The sequence below is a fragment of the Panulirus ornatus genome, chromosome 25, assembly GCF_036320965.1.
Source record: "Panulirus ornatus isolate Po-2019 chromosome 25, ASM3632096v1, whole genome shotgun sequence".
Taxonomy (NCBI): domain Eukaryota; kingdom Metazoa; phylum Arthropoda; class Malacostraca; order Decapoda; family Palinuridae; genus Panulirus; species Panulirus ornatus.
The window spans coordinates 8,403,774-8,427,250 of NC_092248.1; the positions used below are offsets into that span (position 1 = coordinate 8,403,774).

General features: G+C 41.1%; 1 protein-coding gene across 3 annotated transcripts in view; it reads right to left on the reverse strand.

The window, feature by feature from the left end:
- The window catches only part of Ucp4A (Uncoupling protein 4A), a 90,430-nt gene that overhangs the window by 65,969 nt on the left and 984 nt on the right, over positions 1-23,477 (reverse strand). Inside the window, exon 1 of one of the 3 annotated variants that reach the window (XM_071677465.1) lies at positions 6,098-6,132. The exons of the other annotated variants lie outside the window; for them this stretch is intronic. Coding sequence (XP_071533566.1) covers positions 6,098-6,117 — 20 coding nt within the window. The 5' untranslated portion in view covers positions 6,118-6,132. Of the gene's footprint in view, positions 1-6,097; positions 6,133-23,477 lie in introns of those variants that run through there. 3 annotated transcript variants of the gene reach the window in all.

A 23,477-nucleotide genomic window follows, 5' to 3' on the forward strand; every position in this document is an offset into this window, starting at 1 on the left:
GTTTTACAACTCTATCACAGCAGCTTAAACACATAATCAAAGGATTTTAATCTAAAGGTCACGTCATCAGACGTCACGCCATCATACCCAAAGGTCGTCCCGACGCGTCGTACTCAAGGGGTCAGACTCGTGTATTCATGGGTCGTACTTAGGGTTATACCGTTGTGCTTATAAGGGTCGTAACGTCGTACTCGAAGATATTAAACTCCGTTACACTTCACATCCCACCTGTTAAAAGACTACTACATTCTCCTGAACTTTAAGTTCAACTGACTTTACTAGATTCACAATTTCCACTACAACTCTACTCACCTCGAGTAACACTGCACACCCCAGGTTCAACCCGTAACACTCCACACCCCTGGCTCAACCACAGTAACATTCCACACTCATGGTTCAACCCCTGTAACACTCCACATCCCAGGTTCAACCCCTGTAACACTCATCCCAAGTTCAACCCCAGTAACACTCCACACCCGATTCAACCCCTGTAATACTCCACACCCGATTCAACCCCTGTAATACTCCACACCCCAGGTTCAACCCCAGTAAACACTCCACACCTCAGGTTCAACCCCAGTGACACTCTATACCCAAGGATCAACCCCAGTAACACTCCACGTTCAACAAAACAACACCAGCTTGTACCCACCTGCGCCACACAAGTAACCCTTGCCTTTCACACCGACACTTCTGCACTGTCAACAACAAGAGCCGTGGAGCATTAATTAACACACTGGCAATGACACTGTTTTGATAGGAATACTAATTATAATTCATGACCCACTGACGCCAGTAGAGGTATCACTGGTGTCTACTGAAGTGTTGTGAGTGTGCGGTGCATCATTTTGTGTCGCGTCTGTGTATACTGCCTTTCAGCAGATGTGTGTATCCAGTAAGCTGGTATGGTTCCTTTGTAATAATAATAAAAATAAAAATAATAATAATAATAATGATAATAATAATAATAATAATAATAATAATAATAATAATAATATTAGTTATTATCATTATTATTATTATTATTATCATAAAAATAATAATTTTCCCGTATACGTAACAGGTCCTCCCGTCTGAGCAAGGTAGCGTCAGGACCACGAGAACAACAGCTGCCTCCTGTGCTGTACACACCCACCCTACCTGTGGTGTACAATGACTAAAACTAAGAGCCCCTGTCCACAGCCTAGCTCCACGTTACCATTCCATGGTTTACCTTGAGAGCATCACGTGTTCTGGTTCAGCCCAGCAAGTTGCTCCTTATGTACCAAACTGATACAATTCATTTTAATGCACACACACACACGCCTCTCGACGTACGGAATATTCAGGCCCCAACAATCCGAAGCTTCGTACAATCTCCTTCTCGGTCTCCCTCCCTTACCCAATTGTCCCCTCCACTTCTAGCACGTAGATCGTCTTCGACAACTTCCTTCGCTCGTCCTATGTCCAAACCATTTTAGTACACCCTGGTCAGTTCTCTCAACCTCAAATTGGGCTCCTCCCACTGCAGCTCTACTGCCTATACAGCCTTTGCCAACACAATCTAATAAACCGAGACTATTTTCATTGTAATCATTAGAATAATCAATAGTTCATTGAATAAACTGTCAAAAAATGAGAATATACAGAATACACACACTATAATCAGTGGGACCAGAAAAAAAAAAAAGCGAGATCAAACGAACATGTTTACACATACACTGGGGTGTCTACTGAATGTTGAAGGTACAGCGATCTGTACGAGCTGAGATGGGCTCTGACGTAGGTTCAGTGCTGAACTGCGCTCCAAGGTACGTGGGGATCCTTGGTGGCATGCGGTAGCGATGGCGAGCTGGTTAAGTAGCTTCTAAGCCTATCATATGAGGCCCATGAGATAATTCGAGAAATGAGAGGACCGATGTGTTAATCAGCGCCTCTTGATTTATGGTGTAAGAAGGGTTGAGGATGATCTTATATGCTGCTTTTCTATATCTTTCCCAGTCTTTGCTGTTATACGGTGGGAACGAGGGAAAACCCAGGCGGTGGAAGCAGAGGTCAGCCCGGGAAGAATTAAAGTTGTGTAGACGTTCCTGAGCACACGCGAAGAGTCCTACATTGTGTGCTGAGTCGACGTGGTGCAGATACTACTGCTAGCAGATATCATGACGGTACTGACGTATACTTTCAGCTTAGGACTGTCGTCTAGAGTGACACCGAGGACACTGGCGGACTGAAACCTGGAAGGAGCTGAGGAGGGCTTAGACATTTAGTGACCGAACCTATTTGGAAGCAAGGCTATGACGTGGTTGGCGGTGGTCCAGTTCCGGAAACTGTTGAGGGTGTTCTGGTGTATGATGTGGTCAGGAGACCAGTTTCCAAGGCTCACGATAATTGGTAACATTGTCAACATCCTTCCATTAACTGTATGTGATTGAGTACTTTGTGTGTTACGGGGAGAGTTTCACACTCGTGTTACCCCATTTCTCAACCTTATACATATAACATGTCTTTATTCACACACACACACACCAGTCTAAGCCATGTACTCATCTACTGACCAGCCCAAAGGGAAGGATGAACAGGTGGGTCCGCTGAGCCAACAGCCCCGTTCAGGATTCGATTCCAAACTCTTCGGAGACATGCATAGCAACGCTAACGGTTGCACTAAGGATGTTCGTAATGAAGCGTGTGGGAGGATAGGATGGGATACGATAGGATGAAGTGGAAGGGAAGCTATAGTTTCAGTCGGAGAGAGACGTGCTGGAGAAGCTATAGTTACAATGGGAGGGTAATACAGTTGGGTGGAAGGGAAGATATAGTTTCAATGGGAAACAGAAGCCTCCCTCTCGCCTATCCTAATGGCCTGGACATAACTGCTCACGTCTACAAAAGAAAACAAAGATTCGTATATATATATATATATATATATATATATATATATATATATATATATATATATATATATATATATATATATATATATATATATATATATATATATATATATATATATATATATTTCTGTTATGGTTTCCCTCCATTATCCCATCCAGATCAGGTTGGCGGAGGCGCGATGCATCTATTCTTCCCCTTGGACCATCCCTCACGTGCCAGTATTGACCAACTTCACCACGAGCAGCTAGGTCACTGACATCATCACGGAATCACATGACGTCAAGGTCAACACAGGGAGACGTGAGGTCGATGACATCAACACGGGATCATGTGAATTATCCCAAAAAGGTACACAACTATCACTGCTGGCATCTAGTGGCGTTAAAATGTTTTTTGTCTTTCTAATCTCTGTATCTCTCCATCCATCTGTATATCGATCTCATCCTGTCAGGGCTTGGGGGGATTACTGGTTGCAATAGGAAACTGCCTAGAAGCCTGGTTACGCCATATGAAAACAAAGAGTTGCAATGAAAGGTGAATCATTGCCGTGGTGGTTACCCGTGACCAATGCGGTCCGGTCCTAGGACCAATGCTTTTCATCACAAATATTACCGACAACAATGTGGGGCTGTATAGCATCTAAATTTGCCAGATGACAGATTGGCACCGGCATGTCAACAGAAGATAGGATTTAACAATTATGTGGGGCTGAATAACTCGTAGTGTCTAAATTTGCCAAACGACACAGATCGGCAGTGCTATACCAACAGAAAAACTATACAATAGGATTTAGGTAAAATTGCTCAATGGTCTAGAAAATGGCAAATGCAATATAACGTTAATATAAATCAGCTTCTTCAAGTAGGAAACATCGACATAAAATTCATACCAACGGCATAAAAAATGGAAAAGTAACAGCCCTGAGAAAGCCCACCAAACCTTATGTGAGCTAGTATAAAGAGGGGCGCGGGTTCGCTGTAATACTACAATCCTACTACTACTACTACTAATAATAATAATGATTCTATATCTGACGGCCTGTCTGGCCTTTCCCGCCTTCGCGAGATAGCCCCAGCGATAAAACATTCAAAAACTGAAAGAAATAAAACACAAATGTTTCCTCCGCGAAGAAGGAGCGCCAGTCATCACAACTAGGATGAAGCTGGGCCAACAACAATACCCGTCACAACAACACAATGACACCCCGCGCGGGCGGAGCGAGACTGTGTGGTTTTAGAGGTAATGTTATGATGCTCACCTTCACCCAACCACGACAGTCAGCCTCGCTCACTTGTGTTTGAAAAGTCCAAAGTTGAAGGACGAGATCCTGGAGGCGGAAGGAGGAGGCCGGAGCGCTGTCGTAAGTCTGCCATCTGAACTTACCTTACCCGTACACAAAGCCTCCGTCTGTTATTGAGGTTCTCGCGCCACTCTCGACTTACGGAGCGCTACAGTGGTTTCCACTCGAGCCTCCACAACCACAACATCTGCCGTGATGAAAGTCCATACAAGATGCTCATGTAACACTTGCGACACGACCCCGTTTACTACCGAAGCTATCGCAATATGACGTGACCGAGTGACGTTAGCCTTTCGGAAGGCCGAGAGAATGGAGAGGAAGGACGTCGTCTTCGGCAGGTCTGGACCCAGACTAGCGACCAAGCAAGGATAAACGATTCGTAAAGGACCTTTCGACGGACCTACAACAGAAAGACATCAGGTTGAGTCCACGTACACTCGCACAGTACAACAGTACACACCGCGCCGAGCTTTCTAATCGGGTCCTCGTACTCCATGCCTTTGTTATCTCTCTGAATCCACCCCTACCTGCAAGGGGACGTAGTCCCTGTCAAACTCGCCCAGAATTTGGTTCACTTCTATAAAGACTCGACAAAAATATGAACCAACTGGAGTCCAATACGTAGCCTCTGAGGATGGGGAGTCCCTAAGAAGTGAATAATACGAGAGGACTGGGAAAATATGAGTGGAACGTTTGGGTTAACTTCCACGACGAAGGGTGAGTAAGACCCTACTGAGAACTGAGGAGGTGCAGTGTGTTCATGGACATGTGGTGGGAATGATGACACCCTCAAGGAAGGTGGAGGGAATAATAATAATAATAATAATAATAATAATAATAATAATAATAATGATAATAATAATAATAATAATAATAATAATAATAACAATAAATCACAAGGAGAAAGAGCATGAACTGAGGTACCATGGAAGACGGCGTAGGAATGAAGCCATCGTGGGAGAAGGATAAGACTGAACACATTACAAAGGACGAGGTAGGAGTAAAGTCACCATGGTACAGGAGGTAAGGATCCAAGCGTTAGGGAAAACAAGGTGGGTAATGAAAGGTAAACAAATAAGAACTGGGGTAACAACGTCAGGCAAGTGTCCCATAATTTCAGAGGTGAGCCAATGTGGATCCTACATATAAAATTACGTTGGAAGAAGACCTCGGGGAGATCCGCTACCGGTGCCAAATCAACCATACGAAAAAAAAATCCAAGACTCTCCCGGTAAACATGAAGATGCGACGCAGTAAAATCTTTGAAGCAAAAACAGGAATGGTAGGACACAACACCACGATGAAAACAGCCACAGGCACTGGAAGCAAAAATACCATCACATGGCTACCGAGAAGTTGTTGACGACAAGGACAAAAACAGACGACAATCTTGGCGTGATATCCGCCTGGCTGTATGCACACAATGTGCGCGTCATGCCAAGTCTAGCCGCCGCCACATCCTCTACCACAATAAGAATTCCAATTCCGCACCTCATTAAACAAGAAAGAAACGTATTCGCTGTGTTATGGGTGAAAGGAAAGCTTTGGTACACACGATCATGCTACACCACTCACACACACACACACACACACACACACACATATATATATATATATATATATATATATATATATATATATATATATATATATATATAAACAATCCTAAGGCCAGGCCTTTGTGCAAGGGGTCCAAGGGTTACAACACCCGAATTCCTATCCTGCAGCTTCAAGGCTGCGCTCCAGTCAGAAGCAAGAAATTGATGGGCTCCCTTGACAGATATGTACTCTCGTCAACCGATGATAACACATCCTTGCCAAAGGGAGCTGCTCTTCAGTCGCTGTGTAACCTCAGGCAGGCATCTGTGTATATATATATATAGGAAACCGTGGCGCAAGAAGTTATAGACAAAGAAGCCTTACTTTTTCGGAGAGGTGTTCATTCCAAATCCGGTGAAGGTTGACGCAGCAGTGCCAAGTGGACGGTGATCACAGGCTATATATAATGTACCTTGCTGACCCCCTAGTGACCCCCTCCCAAGCCTGTAACCTTGATAACCTTCGAACTGATTTAATCTCGTAACAAATCATAAGACAAAAGATGACATAGGCAACACAGACAAATGAACTTTATTGATGTTTTCAAATTTGGCTTTCCCATTCTTCTCGACTTAGTAATTAGGTCTGTATATTTATAGAGGTTTTGGTCGATGCCGTGGCAATAGTCCCCGACCTGACAAACGCTGGCATTAATCTCAATAACTATCTCAACATGAGACTCATCGTCTTGCTCTCAAGAACATATCTTGAGGTCATTTAGGATTACTTAACGTGTTACCTACTGTGACCTACCACCAGGTCTCACCTGTGTATTTTCAGGAACTGTAACCTAAATTCAATGAAAATTTTCATTAATATCATTATCATCACTATCATATCTTTTTCCGAGGATGATCAATGCCCCGACGTCGTCACCGCGTACGTCAACAAAGCAAGCTGACGATGTTGGCGCCTACCACGACTGATCCACCTTGAGCTCAAGCCCAGAAGAACGCGCTGTTCCAGCGGCACGTATCATCATCCCCTAATACTGTGAGGGAGTGTTTTTGAGACGATGTTTTCGCTAATCTGAGGATACGTTATGAGGCTAACATGCTGAATCGTATGAATAACCTAGGGGTTCTGTCCCATCAACACACAACACTTTACTCATACGGTTTAAAAGACGAAAAACTGGATCAAACACGATCTTAAACGACTGACGATCTTAACCACTTGAGTTCAACGGTAAGATCCTTGACCACGGCAGTATGACCCTCGAGGGCAAAGATGCGACCCTTGCATATAATGGCTTGGTCTCCATGACTCTTAAGGGGCAAGTTAGAAGCCTGGCCACCGTACCCAAGGGTCGAAATGTCATGCTCGAGAACCTAAGAACCTGACTCCGCAGATGAGGAGGAGAATGTCTCCCAGAAGTTTGCAAAGAAATAGTTTGTTGAGAAGGACGGCGTTCACACAGATCCACTTGGCGACAAGGCATGGCAACCCTGCATGACGCGGCAGTCATACTTAAAACTTCATGATCAAAATTATTTGTTCTGACACACACACACACACACACACACACACACACACATGGATATATATATATATATATATATATATATATATATATATATATATATATATATATATATATATATATATATATATATATATATATATATATATATATATATATATATATATATATATATATATATATATATATATATATATATACAGCGCTGGTGGCTGATTCATGTGAGAAACTGCAGAAGCTGGTGACTGAGTTTGGTAAAGTGTGTGGAAGAAGAAAGTTAAGAGTAAATGTGAATAAGAGCAAGGTTATTAGGTACAGTAGGGTTGAGGGTCAAGTCAATTGGGAGGTGAGTTTGAATGGAGAAAAACTGGAGGAAGTGAAGTGTTTTAGATATCTGGCAGCGGATCTGGCAGCGGATGGAACCATGGAAGCGGAAGTGGATCATAGGGTGGGGGAGGGGGCGAAAATTCTAGGGGCCTTGAAGAATGTGTGGAAGTCGAGAACATTATCTCGGAAAGCAAAAATGGGTATGTTTGAAGGAACAGTGGTTCCAACAATGTTGTATGGTTGCGAGGCGTGGGCTATGGATAGAGTTGTGCGCAGGAGGATGGATGTGCTGGAAATGAGATGTTTGAGGACAATGTGTGGTGTGAGGTGGTTTGATCGAGTGAGTAACGTAAGAGTAAGAGAGATGTGTGGAAATAAAAAGAGCGTGGTTGAGAGAGCAGAAGAGGGTGTTTTGAAGTGGTTTGGGCACATGGAGAGAATGAGTGAGGAAAGATTGACCAAGAGGATATATGTGTCGGAGGTGGAGGGAACGAGGAGAAGAGGGAGACCAAATTGGAGGTGGAAAGATGGAGTGAAAAAGATTTTGTGTGATCGGGGCCTGAACATGCAGGAGGGTGAAAGGAGGGCAGGGAATAGAGTGAATTGGAGCGATGTGGTATACCGGGGTTAACGTGCTGTCAGTGGATTGAATCAAGGCATGTGAAGCGTCTGGGGTAAACCATGGAAAGCTGTGTAGGTATGTATATTTGCGTGTGTGGACGTATGTATATACATGTGTATGGGGGGGGGCATTTCTTTCGTCTGTTTCCTTGCGCTACCTCGCAAACGCGGGAGACAGCGACAAAGTATAATAAATAAAATAAATAAATATATATATATATATATATATATATATATATATATATATATATATATATATATATATATATATATATTCAATCCAATTTCCACACGATCTTAAATTTCGCTGATTTTTTTTCAGAGAAATCCCTTACTAAACTTCTTGGTGTGACACAATAGTTTTCTTAAGCGGCTATAAATGAATTATATACATTGGCCGGGGGCACGGAGTCGGTGGTATATATAACATTGGAGTGATTTTGTCCAGAACCGTGACCAGAATCATTTATTCAGTGGAGGTCCTCTAAATGGTTTACAGTAGTCTCGACTGATGGTTTCCAAAAGTTCTCTAACGACAAAGGTTAAGTGGACGATAATTTCCGGGTAGTGACATCCTGTAGCAAGTTAACTTACTTGCTACAGGATGTCACTACCCGGAAAAAATCAAAGGCTATGAAGGGCTTAACTATTTTGTTTGTGCCTCATTGTCTTGGGGCCTGCCGTTTTATTAATTTGTTTATTCCTTATAGTGTATCTTCGATCGAAATACAACGGTGATTTACACCAAGTCACCGTTTTCCGTAATCAATGAACCAATTAGGTGATGACTCTTTTGCTTCTAAAATAACAATAAAACTCCTTAAGGTTTCTTCTGCTATATCTGGTATATATTTATGATTTATGTTGGCGTTTACCTTGTAGTATATGTCTCTTAGTTTATCTGCGCATATTTACACAGAATTACATACAGTTGCTGAGTCAACATGACGGGCCTTCATGGGTTCGAATGTTTGTTTCGGCAGCAGGACCCCACCCAACCTCGGTGCTAGTCGATATATGGGACTTGGATGGCGCTGGCATGTTTGTGTGTGACATTTAAACAAGGTTTAAGAACTGGGCAGCACGAGTTTATAACATAAAACGACCTCAAAAGACGGGGAAACGCAAGCGTAAAACTATAACCCCCGCAACACAGCAATCGTAATAAGACACTGTACACCAGCCTAGCCTCAGCGAAGAGTCTCAACAAGGGAACTCAAACTCATCCTAGGTGACTGATGGAATGAGTCAGTAAAACGGTTTTCTGCGGCTGTAACAGCATACTGTACCCACGTGAGTAGGTACAAAATCCTAGGCGGCTGATGGAATAAATCAATAAAACGGTCTCCTACAGCTGTAACAATATACTGTACCCACGTGGGTACATACGAAACCTATCCCTTTCGTTTCCCCCTCTGAACCTCAAAACTTTTTCCTGAAAGTCCGGTAATGAATCACACGAACCTCACATTGTACCATAACCAGCAGGGTAAAAGTGGTGTCCCGGGAATACCTTCCCTTCGGGAGGGAAAAAAAAAAACTTGCTTGTCTTCAAGACACCAAACGCTAGCCGTCTCTACAGTGACTCACATTGTAGTGTTCGTGATCGAATATTTTCATGGTGACATGACAAACCTATCAGGCCTGCACAACGGACATTTGTCTGCTCCAGAGGTGACACTTTGGGCCGTATTCAAGAACAATACGACAGGGACTGTGCGAAGATAGTTATATTAGTAATCGATCAATACAAACAAAAGAAACCAGAGCGTTGCCTCCTACGGAACTAGAAGTAACTTAAGTATATGCGAAACAAAGATTATAAACATTCAGTACTTTAAAAAATAATCTTAAAGGTATGATGTCATAAAAACAAAAGTGAAACCTAAGAAGTATGAGACGGAGGGAAGTGGCGCGTCCTGTGATGTGGAGAGGAGATAAAGCTGTGTGGGCGTACGGCTGGAGGCCACAAGCCTCCTCAACACGACCATAAGCTGCCTCCAGCACGACCGCTGGGGTCAAGTGCCGATACTTGAAGCACCATTCTCTCACATCCACCCTTGGCACCAAGCTGACCCAGCACCCTCTAGCACAAGACAGGCCCCACCAGTCCTGGCACCTAGCTTGGCCCGGCACTTTTGGCATCAGACAGGCCCCAGCTTGTCTTGGCACCAAGCAGCCACAGTCATCAATTACACCAACCTTTAGAGGCCTCCAGAACCACACACCTCTATCACTAAGACCCCTTGGGTCCCATCTCTGGGATCAGAGACACCTCTAGCACTAGGCAAGTCCCAGCACTATTTCCTGTACCGTCAGTCACAAATGGTTGAATGTTAAGGGGGAATCAGAGCTTGGATAGTAACATTGGAGATCAGATACTGGATACTGAAAATGGAAGTTTAGATAGTGACAATGGGGTCAATGGTCAGAACACGACAAAGGGGGCAGCTACCTGGACAATAAGAATGGGGTGTGCCTGTATGGAGACTGGAAGGGGGAAAGTGGTCCTAGTGCTAGGATAGTTCGAGGGCACGTGGCTAACAATTTTGTTTAGGATAGTTCGAAGGCACGTGTCTATCAAATAATTTTGTTTATTATAGTCGTAGCTTCATGTTATCGTCTGTGGTCTTTTCAAACGAGAGTTGACTCAATACTGAGAAAAGTAAGTAATGAAACAAATGAAAAATCTTGTATCATTAGAAATATCGACTTTTGTCGTGTTAAAAATAAACACTTCAACAACCTTCTGGCAATATTCGCTGCACCTCAGTTGCCATGTATTATTTTTCTCGTTTACTGACAAAATTAAACAGCTTCATGTGAATAAACGATGCAACTTCGACCTTTGTTTATTGAATTAACACACTCAAAGCTGGAGAGTATTCTAATTTCAAGAGCAGAAGAACTTTGTAGTAATGGCTTACAGAATACGCGCTGCACTACAGTTTTCTAATTTGTAATGAAACATCTAAAAGATACACATAACCATTCATATATATCAAACAAAAAGATGGTGGTGACAAGGAACTGTATCTCATCGGTCTGACGATATGACGTCATGCAGACACCAGTAGCTTCCCACTCTTAAGATAACATCTTTATAAACACTGCAAGTGAGATGATACTGAGCAATTTTCATTTTAAAAAAACTAATTTTTCATTTGAGAACATTCGTGTCTTGAAGCATTTAGGTAATTTAGAAACAATATATATATATATATATATATATATATATATATATATATATATATATATATATATATATATATATATTCATTCATTTTTTTTTTTTTTTTTTTTTTTTTTTTTTTTTTTTATACTTTGTCGCTGTCTCCCGCGTTTGCGAGGTAGCGCAAGGAAACAGACGAAAGAAATGGCCCAACCCCCCCCCCCCCCCATACACATGTACATACACACGTCCACACACGCAAATATACATACCTACACAGCTTTCCATGGTTTACCCCAGACGCTTCACATGCCTTGCTTCAATCCACTGACAGCACGTCAACCCCTGTATACCACATGACTCCAATTCACTCTATTTCTTGCCCTCCTTTCACCCTCCTGCATGTTCAGGCCCCGATCACACAAAATCTTTTTCACTCCATCTTTCCACCTCCAATTTGGTCTCCCTCTTCTCCTCGTTCCCTCCACCTCCGACACATATATCCTCTTGGTCAATCTCTCCTCACTCATTCTCTCCATGTGCCCAAACCATTTCAAAACACCCTCTTCTGCTCTCTCAACCACGCTCTTTTTATTTCCACACATCTCTCTCACCCTTACGTTACTTACTCGATCAAACCACCTCACACCACACATTGTCCTCAAACATCTCATTTCCAGCACATCCATCCTCCTGCGCACATCTCTATCCATAGCCCACGCCTCGCAACCATACAACATTGTTGGAACCACTATTCCCTCAAACATACCCATTTTTGCTTTCCGAGATAATGTTCTCGACTTCCACACATTTTTCAAGGCTCCCAAAATTTTCGCCCCCTCCCCCACCCTATGATCCACTTCCGCTTCCATGGTTCCATCCGCTGACAGATCCACTCCCAAATATCTAAAACACTTCACTTCCTCCAGTTTTTCTCCATTCAAACTCACCTCCCAATTGACTTGACCCTCAACCCTACTGTACCTAATAACCTTGCTCTTATTCACATTTACTCTCAACTTTCTTCTTCCACACACTTTACCAAACTCAGTCACCAGCTTCTGCAGTTTCTCACATGAATCAGCCACCAGCGCTGTATCATCAGCGAACAACAACTGACTCACTTCCCAAGCTCTCTCATCCCCAACAGACTTCATACTTGCCCCTCTTTCCAGGACTCTTGCATTTACCTCCCTTACAACCCCATCCATAAACAAATTAAACAACCATGGAGACATCACACACCCCTGCCGCAAACCTACATTCACTGAGAACCAATCACTTTCCTCTCTTCCTACACGTACACATGCCTTACATCCTCGATAAAAACTTTTCACTGCTTCTAACAACTTGCCTCCCACACCATATATTCTTAATACCTTCCACAGAGCATCTCTATCAACTCTATCATATGCCTTCTCCAGATCCATAAATGCTACATACAAATCCATTTGCTTTTCTAAGTATTTCTCACATACATTCTTCAAAGCAAACACCTGATCCACACATCCTCTACCACTTCTGAAACCGCACTGCTCTTCCCCAATCTGATGCTCTGTACATGCCTTCACCCTCTCAATCAATACCCTCCCATATAATTTACCAGGAATACTCAACAAACTTATACCTCTGTAATTTGAGCACTCACTCTTATCCCCTTTGCCTTTGTACAATGGCACTATGCACGCATTCCGCCAATCCTCAGGCACCTCACCATGAGTCATACATACATTAAATAACCTTACCAACCAGTCAACAATACAGTCACCCCCTTTCTTAATAAATTCCACTGCAATACCATCCAAACCTGCTGCCTTGCCGGCTTTCATCTTCCGCAAAGCTTTTACTACCTCTTCTCTGTTTACCAAATCATTTTCCCTAACCCTCTCACTTTGCACACCACCTCGACCAAAACACCCTATATCTGCCACTCTGTCATCAGACACATTCAACAAACCTTCAAAATACTCATTCCATCTCCTTCTCACATCACCGCTACTTGTTATCACCTCCCCATTTACGCCCTTCACTGAAGTTCCCATTTGCTCCCTTGTCTTACGCACCCTATTTACCTCCTTCCAGAACATCTTTTTATTCTCCCTAAAATTTACTTATTCATTTATTTATTCATTATACTTAATCGCCGTCTCCCGTGTAAGCGAGGTAGCGCAAGGAAACAGACGAGCAATGGCCTAACCCACCTACATACACAAGTATAACATATGTATATATATATATATATATATATATATATATATATATATATATATATATAATATATATATATATATATATATATATATATATATATATATATATATATGTGTGTGTGTGTGTGTGTGTGTGTGTGTGTGTGTACTAGTTCATTAAATCCGTCAAGTTAATATCTCGAGATTTCATCACCAAGTTTCAACATCTGAATAAAATCTTGATACCTCAAGTACATTAACTACGGGAATGTAGTTCTCTAAGTTTGCTTAATAATCAATCTTTGTTGTTCGACGTGGTTGGCGTTGCACTATCATAAATATGGGTCGTATCGGCGTGCTCAAGAGGTGATGTCCACAATGTACCCTCTACCAATATGCAGGTTGCGAGCATCCAATAGTGTGGCTATGCAGCTCCCTACTCACATCTTATGCTGACACATGTTCCTGCGCATAATTGTACCAATTTAACCAACTTAATCCCACACGAACAATGCCTGTTCCAACCTGTCTCACTTGATGTTCATTTGAATCGTGTAAGTGCAACCTGATGCGTCTGAAGTCCAGATATTGCATTAGTCCCTTAATTCACTGTAAATTTCTTAAGCACAAGGGTACGACGACCCCAACAGTTCGAGGGTAATTATCCTTTGTTCCTGCCATGTCGTTATACACAAGGATCGTACCGTCGTGCCCAAAAGCTTAACTAATCAATATCGTGGGTTATATAATCCAACGCACGTGTGCATCCGATCATCACGGAACGCTTCCTATCCATCCAGTGCATTCCTGACCATAAACACGCCAGTACTATCCAACAATTGAGGTATCCCACAAAAATCGTACACAACTACGACAACTTAAATGTGATTAGCCCCAGCTGATGTTGTGGGGTCCCGTGATATGCTCCAGTTCTAAGAAAGTCATTGATCGTGGAGCATGGCGATGGGGAAGCTCCGACCATTACTGTATAAAGTTGAACGGTCGCTCTCTCGCCTTACGTAACCCCCACTGTTGCTAAATCCCATTTTACAATAATACTAACGAACGATACGGATTTCCATGATGTGATACAAAACATAGACACAGTTATAACAGATCTTTTAACAAAAAAGTCTAATGAAATAACTGTAGACGGCGGCTGTCAATAACACAGTATTAATAAAGAAGTGGATAATTCTGGTTTGGACCGGCGGTGCGCGGGAAGCCCGATCGACCAGCTGGGAGCGGGTATCCAAGCTAAGGACGTTGAGAACTTTGTGTCGTCACGAGAAACGTTCTCTCCTTACACCACACTTACCAACTACAGTACGAACACCATGAGTAACTTCCTTTTGCTGAGATTAATCTGTGGAATCGTACACAATAAGCAGCTTATCCCACTCCCCACCTACTCCGACATCCATTCAAGGTTATAAACATCTTTCATGTCACTAAGCACCACCTTCATCCTGTACTGCCCAAACACTATGATTTATGCCCTGTCTGACCCAATGGCGATGGCAATATTTGACCTAAGTGTCGTTAGAGGGCTAATACAGAGGGGCCACAGGGAGGTGACGTCACAGATCCATCACTCACAAGGTATCAGTGTTGCCAGACCAGTCGGCTTGGAGGCTGCAGTGGTACCAATGATGTACAATGTTGCATTCCCAGGATTAGGAACGATTTCTTTTTCTTTGTGCATAGAGAGAGGGAAGTTTTTATGAGTCACCATGTATCTGAATGTGCATATTTGCTTTCGTGTGTGGAAATATAACTGCCAATTTGCTTGTAATCATTAGGAGTATGAAAAAGTTTTAAATTTGTATAACTTTTTAAATGTTGCAATGTCAGTCTCCTATTCATCAGTCTCCTATTCATTTAGCTATACACCTTTGTCAAAAAACTTCTAGAAAACTACTGCTTAAGTTACCTTTCATACTAAATAATATCCTCGTAAGAGTCCATTAAAGAACTAAAAAGCTCTATGTATACATTTCCTCTTCACAGAATATGAGAACGACCAGGAAGGGTTGCTAACAAAGTCCTTGTACAATAATTGTAGAAATAATACATTATCATTATTATCATTATTAATATTATTATTATTATTATTTGCCTACTGTTACACTTTATATCATCCAAACACTTGCTAAATTCGGGAGGTAACGACACATTATAACGTAAGTTAATATATCTAGCAAGTGTTTTATTGAACACGCTACATACGTTGCACAGACATTAATATGTATGTCAGCAATGACCTTACTCCAGGAAATACACAGACACGTTGATGTTATCTGTCTCCGAACCTTGCAACTCGTCTAACACTGATTAAAAGCTGTGTGATACTAGTGCTATTCGTACACCTTGTGTAACCTCGTTATAGGCCATTACGTCTTTATATGTGCCTGCATCCTTTTATAATCCTCTTGTGATGCCAGTTTCGTCTCCCATCTCCACTGCGTCCTGTGGATACAAATCTAAAACTGACGAGGCTGCAACTATGTTCAAGCCTCAAGGTCAATAAACAGCCTTCTGGATTACATTGGCAACTAAGGCCACGTGCATGGATATCTATCACATGTATTTATACTTCTTTTACTTTTTGGTACCTGTACTTCAATCTGTCTTATCTGCCTGTTTTCGTACTCACTACAGGTGCTTTCTTCGCCCTTCACAAAAACATCTGAATCTCGCAAAATCAGTTTCATCGTGAAGAAGATTCACATGCGTATGTGTGTGTGTGTGTGTGTGTGTGTGTGTGTGTGTGTGTGTGTATCACTACCTGTCTGAACATATGAAGGAGTTATTCACTCGTGTGGACCCCGCCTCTTAAGCCAGAGCACGCCAATAAAGCCCTTGACTTCGTCGGTACCACCATACCCAAAGCTTACGCTATCGTGCTTCAAGGGCGTAACCGTCGCGCTCTAGATAAGGGGTTCTGTCAGTGTACAGTTCACTCTCTCCATATGCTGATGTCACACTCACACACCACTCTCCATATGCTGTCACACTCACGCATACTCTTCTTGAAGCATTCCATGTTTATTTCATCTCTACCCAGCAAGTCTAACGTGAGAATTGCATCATCACCCTATCAGCGATACAGCATTTGGTAACCTTCCTGATATGTAAATTATAATTGCTTTTGGAACCTGATGTTTTTAAAAAAAAAAGTATATCAAAATTATCATGACTTCCTTTAATGTGTGTGTGTGTGTGTGTGTGTGTGTGTGTGTTGTGTGTGTCATAACTAGTTGTAACCTTGTTGTAACTAGTTACATCTTACAGACAACACTAACACTCGTTCCATGGATCTTCCCGCGCAACAAAGCCCATTCAAGTCTAGTCACTCATCGATCTCCTTGCCAAAGAGAAAATCAACAAAGTTTGTGCACACACGGGACTGGTTTCCCCTAATAATCATATCAATACTTCTTAACCAGACCAAACGTGCACTAGTTTATATGGCGTATTGAAACCGTCGCCCAGCCTCCACGAATTATCAAGACCGTACTACGTATCCACCCGTTCGGACAAAAACTGACCTCCAGCTTCGAGCTATGCTATAGCTTGGCTCACCTAATCGTCCACCACCACAAGTGAGTTGAGCAACACCGCTCCATACTTCGTCGAAACTCACTTTGGAAAAAAAAAAAAAAAGTTATCTGGCCCAGAGTACCTACATGATTCTGCTCCTACGCAGGGGGTAACGTTCAGCGTTCATCTTGCTTCATTAATTTTTTTTTTCGCACAATCGATCCTAGTTTCATATAACTTTTACTGGTATCCATTCATCCATGTTTCCATTGAATATTTGTGTTATCCCATATCGACTTATGTTTCCACTTGTAGTATGTCAAATACCTTTTTCAGCATTTTCTCATTTATTTGTCTCTATCTTCCTGCTGTTCCAAGTATTATTACGGACTTAATCTGTCCCTTCCTCAGTGAAGTTCTTGTACTCCATGCATCTACTTTTCCCCCTTGACAGTGGAGTTCGAGATCTTTTAACCTCTCATGACTATTCAAACGTTCTTTTCCCTCAATTCCGCTGAGTTCTAATTTGTCTTGAATGACAGAGATGGTGGGTACGCAAGATGCAATATTCTGAGATGAGAAAACAGGCAAAACCAAGTATAAGGGTATGGTTTGGCAAAATACATATCTACTATAGATTATCTACGTCATTCTCAAGGACTGTCTCGTATGTTTATACAAGTCAGACAAGTCCGATTCTCTTTTACAAACGTGTGACGATGTTAGTGTAGGTATATGTACAAGCAGGGCTCTTAGAGGATGGGTAAGTTGGTATCAGAGTGGTTGATGAGGACAACGGGAAGATATGAACAGAAAAGAAAACATGTGGCGAGCCAGCCTCTGATGTAACACTTGGCAGGGTGGCTGTGCCGTCTGCCAAGGGATCCCTGGTCCTCACCCAACACACAATTTCACTAACCTCTGGCATCTAGCCAACATCACCCTCTATCTAACTACTACACCGGATATGCTGGTAAGAAATTGTATCAGCCCGCTTAAAGACAAGATTTTATATCTCAAATGATTATCAACACAAATGATATTTTCGAAAACCAGGTTTACACGACCATAATACTTTAGGAGCCATAGCAACTATGAATATCACGTAATGAACAAGCAAACTTTCACGTGAACAAAAATTATCGTTCCTCTTTAGCATCAACAGATTTACATACATTTCTTCACTCTCCACGTTCCTGTCCACCTCTCTTCCACCCTACCTTCCATGCTCCCACCTAAGTCCTCCCCACCCTCCATGTTCCTGCCTTGGTCTTCCACTAGCATCGCCTTGTTTCAAAGCGTATCCTTATACTACAAGCCTCTATGACCCTGTCTATGTAACCTGACCTCACCCGAACCGACATGCTTCCCTCCATGTCTTGACATGTTCCCTTCATTATCCTTGATTAATCACAAAACAGTCTTGCCCCCCCCCCCCACCCCTTCTTCTATTATGCCCGTTCCTCTGTGTTCAAGTTTCAACTCAGGCTCTTTGACACATATACTCAGTACACAAAATCATATGCTTCCTGTACATATACAAAATTCCAGACTAAGTTCCCTCCCTTTTCAAGTTTCTGGACTCTGAATTCTGAAAACTACATCACGAGCACTCTGCCGCAGTACTACCATAGCAATTGTTAAACGAGAATGAAGTTCCTCTGCAATATGCTGAAAGGTCTGCATAAGATACGATAAAGTACTCTAAATAACTCTCCATGATGTACCAATGATGTATGACAACATGAATTCACATGTGACATGCTAATACAATTAAATCTTTATGGGGTTCGATTTCGTTCTAAACTTTGACACAAAAAGGTGTAGGACCCATCGAATTGCTAACGGAAACAAGTATAAACAGGTATAACACACATACACACACGAACTAACCTGACCTACAGACACAGTATACAAGATGGAACGAGCCTCTGGGATGTTGGTGACAAACACGACGTCTTCTTAGGCACGCTATGCATCACTTCAACGCAAAATGACCAACTATGCATCAGTTCAGCATTAAAGTTATCGTAACAGAAAGTTATGGGTTCCCCTTTCTCGGACTATTCAACCCAACAATTTGAGTTATCTGTTTCTCCGAGCCATTCCTCCATGAATGATGAAGTAAGCAATATCTATTAATAAACTTCAACATGAATTATCCCACAGCATTTATTAATAACCCCTAAACTTACTAAAAACTATCTACACGCCAGCGTTAAAATAACCTCACAAAGAACCTTCTGCTACAGATATATATATATATATATATATATATATATATATATATATATATATATATATATATATATATATATATATATATATATATAAAACAATCCTAAAAATCTCGTTTATTCAACATTAATATACCTGTTCGTTGTTTCCCGTTGAGCAAAGCGCCAAGAACAGAAGAGACGATTGTCTTGGGATAAATCTTCAGTAGGCTACTTACTTTGTTCCTTCTTTTGTCCCCCCCTCCCCACACCTTCTTTTAGTAGTCTGCAAGAAGCAAGAATACTTTGAAAGTATTTTCCACATCCCCATATATATATATATATATATATATATATATATATATATATATATATATATATATATATTCCTATGAGTGAGGAGAGGAAGACAGAGTTGTCAGAGGTGCAGAGGAGAAGAGGGAGACCAAACTGGAGATGGAAGGATGAAGTGAAAAATATTGAGTGCTCGAGGTCTGAATATGTATATATAGCTGGAAATCCCCCCCCCCTCCCATTTTTTTGTTTTTCCAAAAGAAGGAACAAAGAAGGGGGCCAAGTAAGGATATTCCCACTAAGGCTCAGTCCTCTGTTCTTAACGCTACCTCGCTAGCGCGGGAAATAGCGAATGTTTGAAAAAAAAAATACATAACTAATCTTCCTGTCTTGAGGGATCCCTTTCAACAGGGCCCCCGTTCACCGTGTGGGTACACAGGCCAGGAAGTGTGGTGACGTTGCAAGTTTCCTTTGTGTGTTTGTGAGTGTGTGTGTGTGTGTGTGGGGGGGGGGGGGGTTGACAGCTAAACAACTGTGATGTAGGTGTTTCGTATCTTCGGGATAGAAGTTGCACCTTGAATATGAGGGGTCTTGAGATATGTATGTATTTTGGAAAGACAGATGGTGTCTCGAATATACAGAAAGTTTAGCTGACATATATGGGGACCTTATGATGGGTGAATGTCTGATGGAATGGAGTTTCAGACTGCGTTGGGAAGGCATTTGCTTAGCGCTTGAGTCGTATGTTTAAAATGAATGTATTTAATGTGTTTGTTGGGGAATGGAAGGGCACTAGTCTCTCCCACTTCTGACTAAGAATTAATTCCTATGAAAAGGGCGAACAGAGGGAAACAAGTGTTCAAGACCCAGTGCTATGCTATACAGTGTTTTCTCACAAAGTGACGGTGCAAACACATATAATCAATATACATGATGCAGTCGGATTCAATACCAATACAGTGCATAAGACTGGTTTCTTATACTCAATCAATACAGGATGAAATATGGTACAACTGCAAAATAGACATTCTTGTCTGCAACTTCTCAACAGATATCATGACAAACATGAACAAAGTTTTCACTAACAAAAGTGAGGTTATACTAGATATAAAAATAAAAGTTTATATTGCATATACAGCATCAATCAAAGTGAATCTTACAGGCAATAATATACCCTGGTCCATCTAATCTGGCGCATTATGACCAAAGGAGTAGTGACAGAAAACCCCATTGTTGCATATTTCGCCCAAACACCTTTGCTTTACTTTACTGGCCACTGTTCAAATATCTTTCAAACATTAAAAATCTCTGTATACTAATACAAACCAAATGCAAGAAAAACATGCTAAACTTTAAATTTTCAAAATAAATACAATAAAATGGTGCAATCTACAGTAAACCGATTAGCCAACAACTGTTCATCAACTACTGTAAGCTGATTAGGAATCCCATGTTTTGACCACCTGCAATATCTTATTAATATTAATAATTTCTACTTACTTTTTAAACCAATCAAGTAAACACATACAGTTCATAACATGAACTTTTTTTTTGCTACTACCAGCACATGTACATTTCATTTCTCTTTGTATTAATTAATAGGGATTTCTAAAATCAATTCTTCAATGAAATTTTTTTTCTCAGGTTTTAGGAAACTCTGCAGTATAGAAGTTCACATTAAACTGAATCTAAAACAGAGTCCTGGACTAGGCAGCTAACTCATGGCCAACCAAGCCACCAATCCTTTAGGGCTGTCAATAAATGGGTGCCTGACATATGCTCTGATAAAATCATAAATAATCAAATAAATAAAAGTATCTTTTTTCCATACATGTTTGCAGTTTCTCAAAACAGTGAGGTAGTACCAGAAACATGAAGAATGGTGTCATTTGTTCACATCTATGTGTAATGCACTAAAACCAGTGCCCCATCTCCACAACCAGTCTTCACAGACCTCTCTTGTGGTTCATATGCCCTGGTTCTGACCACTGACAGCACGTTGCCCCCCTCAATACTTCACTGCCTCAATTCACTCTATCCCATCCTCACCTCATACCCTCCTAAATGTTCAGGCCCTAAACACGTGTGGCCTTATCCACCCCATCCTTCTACCCCTCCCTAATTTTTCCCTATTTTCCTATTCCCTCCACTTCCAATATGTATACCCATCCTCTCCATATCTCCTTAGCTTTCATACATACTCTCCTTACTACCTTATCATATCATATCAAATCAACCTTATTCACATTATACACTGTTCTGAAATGTTCCATTTCCAACACATCCATCCTCTGTAGTTCAGTGCATTACACATGACAGGTAGAGATTGAATGTAAGCAAATGTGGTCTTTTTTCATCTGTTCCTGGATCTACCTTCCCAACACGGGACACGGTGAACAAGTATAATATATATATATATATATATATATATATATATATATATATATATATATATATATATATATAGTGAGATGAACTGATCGACAAGCCTCCTTAACTGCTTTATATGAAATTAATCCTATCCAGCTTTATCTATGCAGAATGGCTTTCCTTAAACATATAAAGCCAAAGTAGGCATTAAAAGAGGGTAAATGTTTTCTACAGGTCCTCAATATATGAAGTTCTTCAACACAAAGTTACTATTACCATATTTATGTAATGACCCTACAGCAAGAATATTCTCCATCCAACCCAATCCATGGCAAACATATAATTACATTTATCAACGACAGAGTACATATATTCATACAGTATGCCTAGAATCACAAAAATAGAAAGTAATGACTGAAGTTGTAAGAATACTATGTAATTAAAAAAATCATAAATGCACCCACTAAAATCCAGTTAAGCTCACTAAAACCTAACATTGGATGCCTTTTATCCCTTCAGCTCTACCTGTAACCAAGTTTTCTTCTAAAGGGTTTGGTCTACTGTGTTTGATGATGCTGTATTTACAGGTCACTGAGGTGTTGTGGCTAGCATGACTAACCATGAATGAACAAGGACCCTCATGGGTTCAAATCCTAAGCACAGCAGTCAGCCCACACCCAACCCAGGCGTTAATTGTCCCCAAGGGGCTGGTTGGTCAATGGGTATCTGATTTGGCTGGTGTGAGTATGTGTGTGAGTGTGTGTAGGGGTAAAGACATGGCATGTTTTACAAGGTTGAGAAATGGAGCAATGTGGGTGTTTTCAATGCTCTCCCCATAACCAACAAATTGTGACCGTAAATAGCAATAAAAACCTTGATGTTATGACCACATGTCAAGTACCAGTATGATAAGGACTAACGAAGAACATCTATGGCAGTACAGATAATTGCGAGAGAAGAGGAAGATCAGGAAAGACAGATTTAAAAGTTTATAGTTAGAAGCATATCAAATAAAGATGGACAAAACAATGAAGATGTTAGGGGGCAAAATAAATAATCAAGAAGCACTACGAGAAACACCAAGGATACAAAAAACTGGAGGAAAGTTTAAGATAAATAAGTACATGAGGATGGATGAAATTGATCCACATGAAGTAAATGGATAGGAAGTCGAAAATAAAAAAAGATGGATAAAATATGAACAGTAATTGGTATAACAAGAGTATCTAAAAGGAGAAAAATGACACATCTCTTTCAAGTTTTTTTTCCTTAAGTAATTAGCAAATACTTGCTAATCGATTATGACATCTATTGATTGTGCACTGTTCCCATATAAGCCACTTCATCATGGGGATATTTGCATTTCTAAGTTTCCTAACAGTGTTAGTTTAACTTCTAAAATAAACCAAACATGATAACCTATTTCATTTACACAGCAAATACATCAGAACACCCTCATGCTATGACACAGGTAATTCTATATTGCAAT